General features: G+C 49.7%; 1 protein-coding gene and 1 long non-coding RNA gene across 2 annotated transcripts in view; both read left to right on the top strand.

Moving 5' to 3' along the window:
- Positions 1-3439: 3439 nt before the first annotated feature.
- KCNK5 (potassium two pore domain channel subfamily K member 5) overlaps positions 3440-13077 on the top strand; it is a 40434-nt gene continuing 30796 nt past the window's right edge. Inside the window, exon 1 of the mRNA XM_086371567.1 lies at positions 3440-3965. Coding sequence (XP_086227693.1) covers positions 3780-3965 — 186 coding nt within the window. The 5' untranslated portion in view covers positions 3440-3779. The remainder of the gene's footprint in view (positions 3966-13077) is intronic.
- LOC147346738 (uncharacterized) lies at positions 4790-6144 on the top strand. The gene is made up of 2 exons (XR_015153191.1): positions 4790-4914; positions 6050-6144. It is a non-coding gene; the product is annotated as an uncharacterized LOC147346738 (long non-coding RNA).

The raw sequence follows: 13077 nt of genomic DNA, 5'->3' as shown, positions 1-13077 counted from the left end.
GAGGTTATTGATATTTCTCCTGGCAATCTTGATTCCAACTTGTGCTTCATCCAGCCCAGCATTTCACCTGATGTACTCTGCATATAAGTTGAATAAGCAAGGTGACAATGTACAACCTTAACGTACTCCTTTCCCAATTTGATACGCACCACAGTTTCTTTGTCCATTCATCCATCAGTGGACACTTATGTTGTCTCCATGTCTTGGTTATTGTAAATAATACTGCAGTGAACATAGGGGTGCATGTAGCTTTTCAAGTTAGTGTTTTCATTTTCTTTGGATACATACTCAGAAGTGGAATTGCTAGATCATATAGTGGTCTATTTTTAACTTTTTGAGGAACATTCATACTCTCTTCCATAGTGGCTACATCAATTTACATTCCTACCAACAGTGCTGGCAGGTACTGTGAACTCTTTTCTCCACATCCTGGCAAACACTTGTTATTTGTTGTCTTTTTGATGATAGCCATTCTGACAGGTGTGAGGTGATGTCTCACGGTGGTTTTGATTTGTATTTCTCTAATGATTCATGATGTCGAGCATCTTTTCATGTACCAGTTGGCCATTTGTATGTCTTCTTTAGAACAGTGTCTATTCAGATCTTCTGTCTACTTTTTAATTGAATTGTTTATTTCTGATAATATTGAGTTATATGGATTCTTTATACATTTGGGATTTTAATTCCTTATCAGATACATGATTTGCAAATATTTCCTCCTATTCAAAATGTTGCCCTTTCACTGTTGATAATCTTCTTTGCTGGGTAGAAATTTTAATTCCGTGTAGTCCCACTTGTTTAGTTTTGCTTTTGCTGTCTTAGCTTTTGGAGTCAGATCCAAAAAATTATGGCCTGATGTCAAGGAATTTACCACTTATGTTTTCTTCTCGGAGTTCTATGGTTTCAGGTCTTACATTCAAATCTTTAATCCGTTTTGAGTTCATCTTTATGGGTGGTATAAGATAGTAGTCTAGTTTCTTTTTTTGCATGTGACTGTCCAGTTTTCCCAACACTTTTATTTGAAGAGACTATCCTTTCCCCAATGTGTATTCTTGACTCCTTTGTTGTAAGCTAATTGACCACATTGTGGGTTTATTTCTGGGTTGTCCTTTCTGTCCATTGATCCATGAGTTGTTTTTAATGCCAATATCTTACTGTTTTGACTACTGTTGCTTTGGAATATAGGTTGAAATCAGGAAGTGTGTTGCCTCCAGCTATTTTCTTCTTTCTTAAGATTGCGCCAACTATTCTGGATCTTTTGTGATTACATACAAATTTTAGGATTGTTCTATTTCTGTGAAAAATGTTATTGCAATTTCAATGGGGGTTGCATTGAGTCTGGAGATTGCTTTGGTGACTATGAACATTTTAACAATAGTAATTCTTCCAGTCCATGAGCACAGGTTATCCCTCCATTCCATTTATTTGTGTCTTTTTTAATTTCTTTCACCAATGTCCTACAGTTTTCAGTGTACAGATCCTTCACCCTCTTAGTTAAATTTATTCATAGATATTTTATTCTTTTTGATGTCATTATAAACAGAACTGCTTTTATGTCTCTTAGTGATAGCTCATTATTAGTGTATGGAAACACAACATATTTTTTATCCTGCAACCTTACTAAATTCATTGATTAGTTCTAGCAGTTTTTTTTTTTTTTTTTTTGGTAGAATCTTTGGGGCTTTCTATGTATAACAACACATCATCTGAAAACACTGACAATTTCACTTTTTTCCCCCCAATTTGGATGCCTTTTTTTTTTTTAATTCAAGACCCATTTGTTCGCTAATTTTGCCAACATGGGAACATCCTTCCACGCAAGATCTTGCAGCTTATCCAACTACCAGGCTGGAGGATTTTAGGATGAGGACCCCAAGGGGTGCCTGCTGGGCTGTTGTCACTGGAGATAGGACTCCTGCTGCCACCACCACTCCCCCTCCCCAATTCTGTCCTCTCCACTAGACTTTCCATCATCTTTAGTTTCCCTGGAGTTTTTCAGATTCCAAATGGTCTTTACTCATACTCCTGTACATGCCTGCTCCCTCAGCCCTGTTGATCCACACCAAAGGGGTAGAAGTGCAGGCGTGCCTAGAACACACACAACTATTTTTCAGCACACCAACATTCCACACAAAACTATCTTATAACCCTTCAGATTCTTCATCAGAGGACATTCCCAAGGCCACGACTTTCCCTAGCTCTGCACTACCCTTGCGGGCAGACTAGACATTTGTGGTCCCCAGGCCATGTGAGTCGGGCAGCGCCCCCAGATAACTGAGGATGGTACCCTGAATCTCCTCAGGAGGGTCCCCATCTTGTGTTGGAGGCCTTATGACAGCAGCACAGTTCTGGAATGTTCTGTCCTGAAGCGAGTCCTGGAGTGACCAGAGCCACACCTACAGGTCTTACTCTCGCTGATCAGCCGCACAGGACCAAGTTGGGCCAAAGGATCTTGATCTAGATCTGGATGCCTTTTATTTCTTTTTCTTGCCTAAGTGCTCTGGCTTTGGGTGTGTGCTTTCGACAAATTCATAAATTCATTCACTCCATTTCACAAATGTTTGAATGTTTGCTATGTAACACACACTGGGGTTATGTCAGCAAACAGTCCAGACTCCACAGCTGTCATCATTTTAGTGTTTTATATCAGAAGGAATTTAGTGCCAGGAAGAAAATAAGACCAACAAGGGGGATAAGGAGTGTGTGAGTGTGTGTGTTTATGCGTCTGTGTGTATGTGGGAGGGGGTGTTTGCCATTTTAAATATGTTTGGGAGTATGAAACAGGTCAAGTGTTTCCTGTAGAGTCACAGCGTGTTTGCCGGGAGGGGTATGCACAGGGTTGCCTCTTACTGCTCTTTCCTTGGTATGGAGGGGTGGGGGTGGGTTGGAGGGGCGCTCTCACCAGGGCAGGTGAGACTGAAATGAGAGGGAGGAGCCATGCACGCCTTATTGACTGGTTTAGTTCCTGATACCTTCTGACTCTCTACAGCCTCCCCAGTCCCTTTCTAATGGCCTTTCCCCTGTCTTACAGGAAGGTGTGTGAGACAGAGACAGAATCAGGTGTTCTTGGCAGAAACATGAGCAAATGAAAATTGGCTTATAAGGAAAATAGCAGTAGTAATAACTTCCTGACCCCAGTCATTTGGCACACACTCATTTTAGTTCATACACCAGCACTAGTAAGAAACGTGAGGCCATGAGACCACAACCTCTGCGGGCAGACGGGGCACGCAGCGGACCCTGGCTGTGGCCGGGGGCTGGGGGTAAAGAGCGCACGGGGTCGGGAGCTGGTTCCAGCGCGCACCTAGCGGTGACTCTGAGGCCCGCCGCCAGCCCTGCGCGGGGCGGGGCCTGCACGGGGGCGGGCCCTCGGCGGCCCCTCCTCCCGGGCCGAGAGCTGCAGGCCCGTGTAAAAGAGACTCCCAGAGGCGGGCGCGGTGCACACTGCTGTTAAGCGCGGAGTGGTGCACGTGGCTCCGGGATCTCTGCCCCGGGTTCCCTCAGCTCCTTTCCCTCCCGCGATCCGGGGACCCTCTCCCGGCCCCTTTTGTGTCCGCCCACACCTGGCGCGAGTGAGAAGGGTCCGCACAGTTCCCCCGCGCTCAGTGGACCAACTTGGAGCCGCAACTTTGTTCGTGGAGCCGAGCCGGGTTGAACGGAGCACTGCGCATGCGGAGCTCCAAATTCAAACAGCTGTTTCCAGGGGCTGGAGGGCGGGTGGGACTGGGAGTCGCTGGGGCTAGGGTAGGCTTTCTCCAGGAGGCGGCCTCTCGGGAGCCATGGTGGACCGGGGCCCTCTGCTTACCTCGGCCATTATCTTCTACCTGGCCATCGGGGCGGCGATCTTCGAGGTACTAGAGGAGCCGCATTGGAAAGAGGCCAAGACAAACTACTATACCCAGAAAGTGCATCTGCTCAAGGAGTTCCCGTGCCTGGGCCAGGATGGTCTGGACAAGATCCTGCAGGTGAGCTGGAGGTTTAGGAGTGCTGAAGGGGAGCCCCTCGCAGCTTTGGATGACCCTCACTCTCTGTGGGTGGTCCTGGGGGGTGATCGGTGAGGATGTCTCACCGTGAGTCTGACCACTGGAATCCGTCGTTCACCCATGGACACAGGAATCAACGCACGCGCGCGGAGACTCTTTGGAACCCAGTTTGTGCCGAAAGAGAACTTAGGCTTGACCCGCGGGTGAACCAGGCCCCGAGGTGGCTCGGTGTGGGTGCGCGGGTACCTCCCTGGTTGGAGGAGGCTGTGGGGCGGATAAGGGCGTTTATCTTCCCTTGGAGACGCTCCCGGAGTTCGGGCCACCCGCCGGGTGCCACCCCCTCGCGTCTCCACCTCCCAGCTCCCGGGCCAGAGCGGCACCCCGCCGGCTCTTTTTCGGCCTTTCTTCACCAGCCCGGGGGAATGGCGCGAGGCTCCCTCGCCCCTCGCAGGGCTCGGGATTGGGGGGGCGCGGTCCGGGGCTCTGTCGGGCCTGACCCCTCCGGGATGCGGGCCGGTGGCTGGAACGCTGGAGACTCGCGCAGGCTTCCGGGAAGGCTTATCTCGTGGAGACATCCCCGAAGGGCTTGGAGTTCAACTTTGTGAAAGTAACCAGTGGAACAAAAGGACAGCACCCGGGGCGTCCCTTTTCGAGGGTGGGGGAAGGGAGGAGAGGTTGTGCAGAATGGGAGGTGGTGGGAGAAACTCCGCGTTGGTAGATTCGTATGTACTATAGTTGACATTAATCTCACTGGGATAAACTGCGGGACTTGTTTGGGGACCGAAGGCCTCTACCCTTGTTTCTCGAAGGTTCTTCAGCCGTTCACCCTCCTTGGCCTACCGTGATGGCCTCCCTTCAGTAGAACCACCAGACCTGGATAAGAGCCGATGAAGGCTCTAGGTGGTGAGGTGGAGTACAGATATTGTCCAAGGTGTGACATTTCTCTTGGGGTAAAAGAGGTCAGAAAGGAACTTTAATGAGTAACAGTGTTTAATCTACTTTGCCTCCCCAATCCTCTATGGCTGGGTATTTGTCTCTCATTTTTCCCGAAGCAATGTCCCTGTATGTAAAATGGGAACGAACCCGTCTTCATCTGTCTTTCCAGCTCTGGTCTGTTGGAAGGTTGAAAGCATTAGAAAGCATGACAATGTCTTGCCTGTGGATTCCCCTTTTTGTCCCCAAATTGATGGACACCTAAATACCCCTGGTGAGCTTATAGGTGCCTACTGGCAGCTGGTCAAATAGATTTGTCCTCTTAGGAGCCAGTGAAAGGTTTAGATTAGAAGGTTGGGTGTTGGATTTTAGTGGAGAGTCTCCTGTCTGGGAGCAGTTTCCAGGGCTGGGGGCTGTTGGGAGATGAGTTTGGTGGCAGGATGTGCTTCAGGAGGGAGCTGGGTGATGTCGCTCCTAAAAGCAGGAGATCTGGGTGGCTGCGCCTTCCTTGGAATGGGTGTCTGCCCTGTGTGTGCGTGTTGGGGAGGGGGGGGTCACTTTATAATTTCCCTTGAGGAAACAATTCCTCTGGAGAAGAGTTGTTGTTTACTTTGCTCCAGGGCTTTGTTTAGAGGGGGAGGAAGGCAGGCGGGGATGATAAAGAATCGAGCTGCCCTCGAAGTGTTTCCCTCTCTGCTGCTCCTCCGCCACTGCAGGGGAAGGAAGGAAAGAATTCAAGGCTGAATGTGGGAAAATAAACTTCAAAACACGAGGAGTAGGGGAAGGGGGGGTGGTGGTGGTCTGGGCGAGGCACCCGGGTGCAGCTGGTGGTTATAGCTTTGGAGGTTAGACAGCTTTCTTAAGGTGTTGGAGCAAGCAAGAAGCCTGACATTTTTGAGGTCCTTTTAAACCCGCCAGCAATTAGCATCCCCCTGTCCCCCTCCCCCAAATCCAGCAGGTAACTTTAGGAAAAAGATTTGGGCCTCAGGCCAGTTTGACTGGGACATGCTTATAGACAGGCCAGCCTCTCAAGCCATATCCAACATGGCGAGTCCCCTCCCTTCATAGGAAAACCCCCAGAAATGAGAATGGACCAGTGGAGGCGCTAACTCAGCATCGCTTTCTGTCCACAGAAACCTGCCTGGCATTGCTCTCTGATCTGGGACTTGGGCGCTGCTTCAGGTCTCAGGAAATTGCTTTAAGGAAAATGAAAACTCAAAAATCTTCTTACCCGTCTAGCTGCTCCGGCATTTTCCACCTGAGTTCTGTGTTTTTTATCAAGTTCAGAATAATCACCTTTGTAATCCTAACAGAGTCCCTGGTTAAGAATTCCTGGGGTGGGAGCCAACCCCCTGCCCCAAGGGGGCTGTTGGAAGGGAGGGGGTGGTGCAACCTGGTTTGATGTTTCTCTTAGAGTGGAAATTTTGTGTATTCTTTCAAAGAGAGAAAGGGAGTTAAGGCCCCCTTCTTTAGATCTTTGGAAATAGTACCCCGAGTTGTCAGTTGCTTCCTCCCTCTGCATGCTGTGGTTGAACTGACGTGGAGGAGGCTGACTTTCAAACGCTCTGTGCCACACTGGCCCCAGGCCACGTGGTCGCCCTCCTTCCAGCCTTCGGAACCATCTTGAACCCTTGCTCTCAAGCTTGCTCCTCCAGCTGCTGGGTGACCCGTTCCCCCAGCCTCTTCCTAAATTGCAGAGGCTCCCACAAGAGGAGTTGGCATTGGCTGAGCACCTGGCATGTTGGGCGTTGTGGGCGGCAATCAGCATTTTACGAGAGAGGCCCTAAGCTGGTTTTGCCATCTGGCTTGGCCATTTACCCATCAAACCATTTGACTTGGCCTCTCTTTCCTCATCTGCAAAGTGAGGTTTGAGTAAGGTTTGAATCTGGCGAGGGTCTAATAAGTGGAAGCATCAGGCATTGGGTGTGTACAGGTGTAAGTGAAAACACCGAGCCTTGCACCGCTGCACACACTAGAGGACACTGACCGGGGCAACCTGCTCGGCCCTTTACCTGCCTTAGTCAGGTAATCTTTACAGCACCCTTGCGTGTTCAGATAAGGAAGCTGAAGCTCAAGGGAATGACCAGGAGGGCACACACGGACTTGGCTAAGACCTGGACATCTGCCACCAGAGCCTGCTCCTTGTCCATACACCCTCGTCCTCCCACTTAGGCATGTGAAGCTGTTGGTCTGTCGGTGAGCTTAATAAATTGGTTCTGCTGGACTCTGTTCGGCTGGGAAATTCTATTTTCTATTTCCCCTCGAACAGGCATGGGCACGCAGGCGTCTCCTGTGTTGTGCCTGGCTGAGTCGGCACCTCCTCCCTTACAGCAGCCGTCCACCCCACCCCACTTCTCCTTGAGAAGCACAGGAAAACCAGAGGGTTGGGATGCCGGGCAGGAATGAACCTTTCTCAACCTTCACCTCTGCAGCGATCCTAAACAGGAAGGTTTTCCAGGGCTGACTGTGTGCCAGGACTCTGAATAAGCACTTTACCTATGCTCTGATTTTAATCTAGTCTTCCCTTTTCAATCAAGATGAAGACTTGAAAAGATGATGTAATTTGCCCAGGTTCTTACAGTACAGGGTCAGGTTTCAAACTGAAGTGAAACTGAAGTATATTGCAGAGTATATGGGAATTAGCCAACAAGTGTTTTATTAAGCGCCTGCTGCGTGTGCGGCAGTGGGCAAAGCACTGGGAATGCAAGGATGAATTAGACACAGCCAGGCTCAGACTGGCCTGCTTTGGAGAAGGATGGAAAAATCCACCTTGACAAGACAGTGCGCCAGGGCCCCCAGGTCCAGCCTGATTTAGGGGGCACTCTCAGGAGGAGATGCCCTCCAGCCAGAGTGGGATCTTGATCATTATATGGTTTTGTTTTCTGGCAGCGCCTTACCCCACAGCCTGGAGTAGGAAATGGCAATCCACCCTGGTATTCTTGCCTGGAAAATCCCATGGACAGGGAAGCCTGATGGGCTGCAGCCTGTGGGGTCCCAAAGAGTGGGACCCAACTGAGTGACTGAGAACACCCCACGGCATGCAGGATCTTAGTTCCCCAACCAGGGATCAAACCCGTTCCCCCTGCAGTGGAAGCACAGAATCCTAACCCCTGGGCCACCAGGGAATTCCCAAGAGTGGGAACTGGGAATTTATGAGGGTGTCAGAGAAGAGAGCATCAGGATGAGATCGGTGGACAGTATCACCGATGCAATGAACATGAACTTGGGCAAACTTCAGGAGATGGTGAGGGACAGGGAGGCCTGGCGTGCTGCAGTCCATGGGGTCGCAGAGAGTCGGACACGACTGGGTGACTGAACATCAACAACAAAGCAGGAGAAGAGCGGGAAGAGGAACCTAGCAGAGGGCCAGGAGGGAGACCACAGGCTTCACGATGTGGTTCTTGGGGATCCTTTGTTTCCTGGGGGTGCAGGGGTCACCCCAGGCCCTGCCCTCTGCTGGGGCCCCATCCCTAACCAGGTTTTCTTGGACTGCTCACAGAGCTGACCCATTCCTGGAAGCCTCTTGGATCCCACCGACCTCCTTACCTGCCTTGTCCTCTTCTGAGGTTTTCTGTCTGTGCCCAGTCGCTCTCCTTTTATCTTCTGGGCCCTTCACACTCCGCCACACATATTCTGGTCCATAGAGTAAGGCTGATTCCAACATTGAGGTTCTGACACCAATCCTCCTCCTAAAAGTTTTAAAAAATTTAACTACGAATCATGTAAAATTACATCTGACCGAATGCTCAGACTGGGCACATGACTTGAATTTGGTGGTGGGGGGCGGGGGGGAACCTAGGGTTAACATGAAAGCCTCTTTTGTTTCAAGCCTTGCTGGAAATTGTAAAGCGCGCTGGTCCACTTAACTGCCTTTGTAAGTAAAGAGCGCACAATCGATCTTTTGATTATCCAGGATCGCAGAAGCCTCCGGGTCATTCATTCGAAACAACTCTCACCGTCTAGGAGTGCAGAACTGGGAAGTGGAGAGGTTGGTTTTTTTGGAGAGGAAACAGAAGAGGTTCCTTCCTAAAGGCTCTCGTTTTCTTATTTTTGTTCAGCTCAACGTCGGGGGCAGCCAAAACCAAAAAAAATTCTCAGATTGATAAATCTGCTTTCGTTAACTACTCTGGTTAGAATTTTAACAGTTAAGGTGAATTTTTATTGAATCGTTTTGAGAGTTTTACTAGAGCCCTTAGGATGACTACAGATGGCATAGTAATAGAGGCTTATTGAAGGCAGAGATTAGCAAGTGTTGAAAGGTTCTCGTGGGGGTTGGGGGAGTCCTATAGGAGGGGGGCACAAGGGAGGTGATGACTGCGGCTTCTAAGTGTTTTCCTGGGGTTTTCCCCTATTTATAGTCTGGCGTTTAAAAGAAACACAGTCCTCCGATTTTGGAGGCGTGCTTGGCTGGCTCTGACCTCAGGCCAAGAGCTTTCATCTTGAACTTGGTTGTTTGCTGTTAGATTGGCCTCAGCCTGTGTGTGGTGAGGGGGCGGAGGAAGCAGGGGACAGGGAAGTACAAGGCTTTGGGGAACAGGGAAGCCAGGCTCCTGAGACGGAACCCCAAGGAGAGTCTTTGTACAAATTGAGATGCTAGAGTCAGAGAGAACGGAGTGGCCTCTATCGCTGGGGTGATAGAGAGAGGCCCGGTGAGGCCGGTGATTGTAGGAGAGCATGAAATAGCATGTGAACACCTCCAGATGTTCCTTTGGGGGAGTGGAGAAGATAGAGGCGAATCCCTTTGGAGATTTTTGCTGAGAGTCCGTCCGGACCCCTGGAATAAGTGGAGGAGCCCTGACCTCCTCGTTCTCCCCAAGGGTGCGTTGACACGGATAAGAGGACCTGCTGCTCTCGGCAGGGGTCTTTGTCCCCGTGCCACTTGGCTTATCAGTGTGGGCCCCTTACTGTTGCTGAAAGAGTCACCATCCAAGCTGTGTGTCTGTTGGTGACGGGTGGCCTCTGAATGCATGGCACTATATCACCTTCACAGGTTGCTTATTGGAAACAGTGCTTGACACACAGGAAAGCTCATTAAGTATTAGCTGCCGCTGCCACTGAGCTTCTAAATGCCACTTCTACGCGATGCCCCTTCCATACCCCAGTGTAGAGGGCACGGAGTCAGGTCTTCCTAGAGCAGAAGAAAGGGCAACTGACTTTCTTTTCTTTTAATTATAGTGAAAAACACATATCAAAGTATACACTTTTTACCTTTTTTTTTGAGTGCTGTTCAGTAGTGTTACGTGTATTCATGTTACCGTGAAACATCTCCAAAATTTTTTCATGTGGGAAAACTGAAACGCTAGACCTGTTAAACAGCTCTCCTTCCCCCCACCCACCCAGGGCTGTGTGACTACCATTTTACTTTCTGTTTCTGTGAATTTGGCTACTCTAGATACCTTACAAGTGGAATTGTATAATGTTTGTATTTTGGTGTAAAATGGGGCAACCGCTATGGGAGACAGTATAGAGATTCCTCAAGAAATTAAAAATAGACTGCCAAGTGTGTGTCTGTGCTCCTTGCTCAGTCGTGTCTATTTCTTTGCAACTCAATGGACCAAGGCTTGCCAGGCTCCCCCAGGCAAGAATACTGGAGTGGGTTGTCATAACTTCTTCCAGGGGATTTCCAGACCCAGGGATCGAACCTGGCTTTCCTGCATTGCAGGCAAATGCTTTACCGTCTGAGCCACCAGGGAAGCTCACATGACCCAGTAATTCCACTTTTGGGTGAACCACCTTTGTATTTATTTATTTGAAGATTTTTGGGGGGAGGGGGGATGTGGACCATTCGTCTTTATTGACTTTGTTCCAATATCGCTTCTGTTTTATGTTTTTTTTTTTTTTTTGGCTAGGAGGCCTGTAGGGTCTTAGCTCCCCAACTAGGGATTGAACTCGCTGTCCCTGCATTGGAAGTCGAAGTCTTAACCACTGGATGGCCAGGGAAGTCCTTCCGCCACCCTTGTAAAAAAGCTAGAGAGAGGGTAGGATGGAGCATCCATTTTCATTGCAGCCCTCCTCGGGGAGGTGTGAAACTGCCTGATGGTTCTGGGCTGCAGCCACTGGACAGAGGGGTGAGGGTCAGATGACCAGGCTGTCTGGGTTGAGCCAAAGAATTTGAACTCACCAAATTTTTGCAATTTTCCAGTAAGGGAGTAAACAGCATTTCAGAAAGATTCCTCTTCCTTCAACAGCTGTTTGCAACTTAAAAGAAGTGGAGCATTCTATTCTAAACTAACGTTTCTGTGGGCGGATCCTTTTACCCCCTTGTTGTTCTGATAAAGATGTCTCCTCCCTCTCTCCTGATGTGAGGGAGTGTGGTTTTTTCTGCCAAAGCCCACAGAGCTCCCAGCCCCATAAAAGAGCCCACCCACACTCCCTTACCCAGCTTGCAGTTAGGGCACCGCTCTCCCTTCCTTGTTGCTCCAGGTCTGGGTCCCCTCCACTGATGACGTTCCCAGTTCCCAGAGGCCGCCTTAGTTGCTTCTTTTGGTAATCGTGGGGGGTGGGGTGCTCCAGCTCTGTATAGCTGCCTGAGGTGTCTCGCCTTTTTGTGAGCAATTCATCTGACACTCCAAACCTCAGAGACCTGGGCAGAGTTGGGGGATCACAGGGGGACCCCTGCCTGCCAGCTGTCACTTTGGTGTGACAGAAACCTAACTTCAAAGCCCCAGAAACCAGATGGGGGCTTAGCCCTCTGGAACTCCGTCTAGCTGGGGAGAGAAACAGGGCTGTGGTGGTGAAATGAGGGGAAATATAGTCCTGGTGCCAAGTGATGGGTTGCAGATGGTGAGGCTGGAAAGATGGACGAGGGTCAGGGGGCCTCGGAGGAGTCAGTTCCTGTTTCCTGAGGGCTGCCTGTAGAGCACTGTGGCCTGTGGTGGGGAGGGATCTGGCTCTGAGCACAATGTTGCGCTTGCCCTCAGGGAGCCCCTACTCTAGAGAAAGACAGGTAAAGAGCTTGTTACCTGAGTGGTGTTCATAGGTGCAACTGGAGGTTCCAGGCGTGTACTCTTGAGAGGTGAATTTCTGCTCTTGAACTTAAAGTGGAGGGGAGAGCATTGAGGTGTGCAGAAGCGATGAGTGGAGTGGGCTGCAGCCCCCGTGAACTTTCTGCCAAATACCTCCCAGGTGCCAGGCTGGTTCTTACCTGATCTCATTGAACCTGTTCTGTGGGTTAGGTGTTAATGCTCTGCTGAGGTCAGGGGATTTGCCCAGGATGGCATGGTTAGCTAGAGGCTGAGAGTTACCCTGCCTTGCTGATTTCAGAGCCTTGGATCTGAAGGGAGGTAGAGTCAGGAGGTGGAAGTGATGAGAGTGAGCAGGGATTGGGGCCCCGGGTGCAGTTACTGAGCACTTGCTTCACCACTGGCAGTGGGAATGGTTTGTGTGCATCATCTCGTAGTCCTGGGGCAACCCTCTGCTGGAGGGTTAGCAACCCCACCTTAGGGTAAGAGCAGCAGAGTGGCTCCTACAACTTCACTCTTTTGCCCGAGACTGTACAGCTAGGAGGTGGAAGAAAATGGATTTGAACCCAGAGCCCACACTATGAAACATACAAAAACAAGGAGCAAAGGCATGGAGGTGGGAAAGTACAGGGTGTGTGTGGTGGCTGCAGAACCCTAGGGTGCATCGGGAGGTTCTCTGTGTAATTGGCTGAATACTTAGCCATGTGACTTTGAGCAAGTCAGTCTCCTAATCTGTGAAATGGGACTACAGTATAGCATTACCCTCATTCCTGCAGAATCCATGTAAACACACTTGAGCAGCCCAAGCAACTGGTGATTTCCTCTGTTAGCTGCTGCTCTTGTTACCCAAAGCTTGGCCTCTCTGTACACCAGTCCTGAATCAAATCCCAGAGACAGTTTTGGCTGAAGTAGAAAAGGATAGCTTTATTGTGTTTTGCCAGGCAAAGGGAAACACACTGAGCCTCTGCCTCGAAAAAAATAGGTGTCTCTCGAAAAAATAGGTGTCTCTCGTCAAAGAACTTGATAAAGGTTTAGAATAGTGAGTCGAAAGTGGGGTCTCTTTGATGGGATTAGGGTGTGCAGAGTTTCGGGTGGTCAACTCCTAATATTGATAAGTTTCTCTGGTCCCTTTAATCTTGCCTCAGGTTGTTTCTTGGCTGCTCCTTCCCTGATTAGCCGCTGTTCCAAATCTGCCCTTT

The sequence above is a fragment of the Bos grunniens genome, chromosome 23 (assembly GCF_055505025.1).
Source record: "Bos grunniens cultivar Pamir isolate PY7600 chromosome 23, Bosgru_T2T1.0, whole genome shotgun sequence".
Lineage (NCBI taxonomy): Eukaryota > Metazoa > Chordata > Mammalia > Artiodactyla > Bovidae > Bos > Bos grunniens.
The sequence above is the reverse complement of the archived record's forward strand: the minus strand, read 5'-3'. Positions and strand labels throughout refer to the sequence as shown.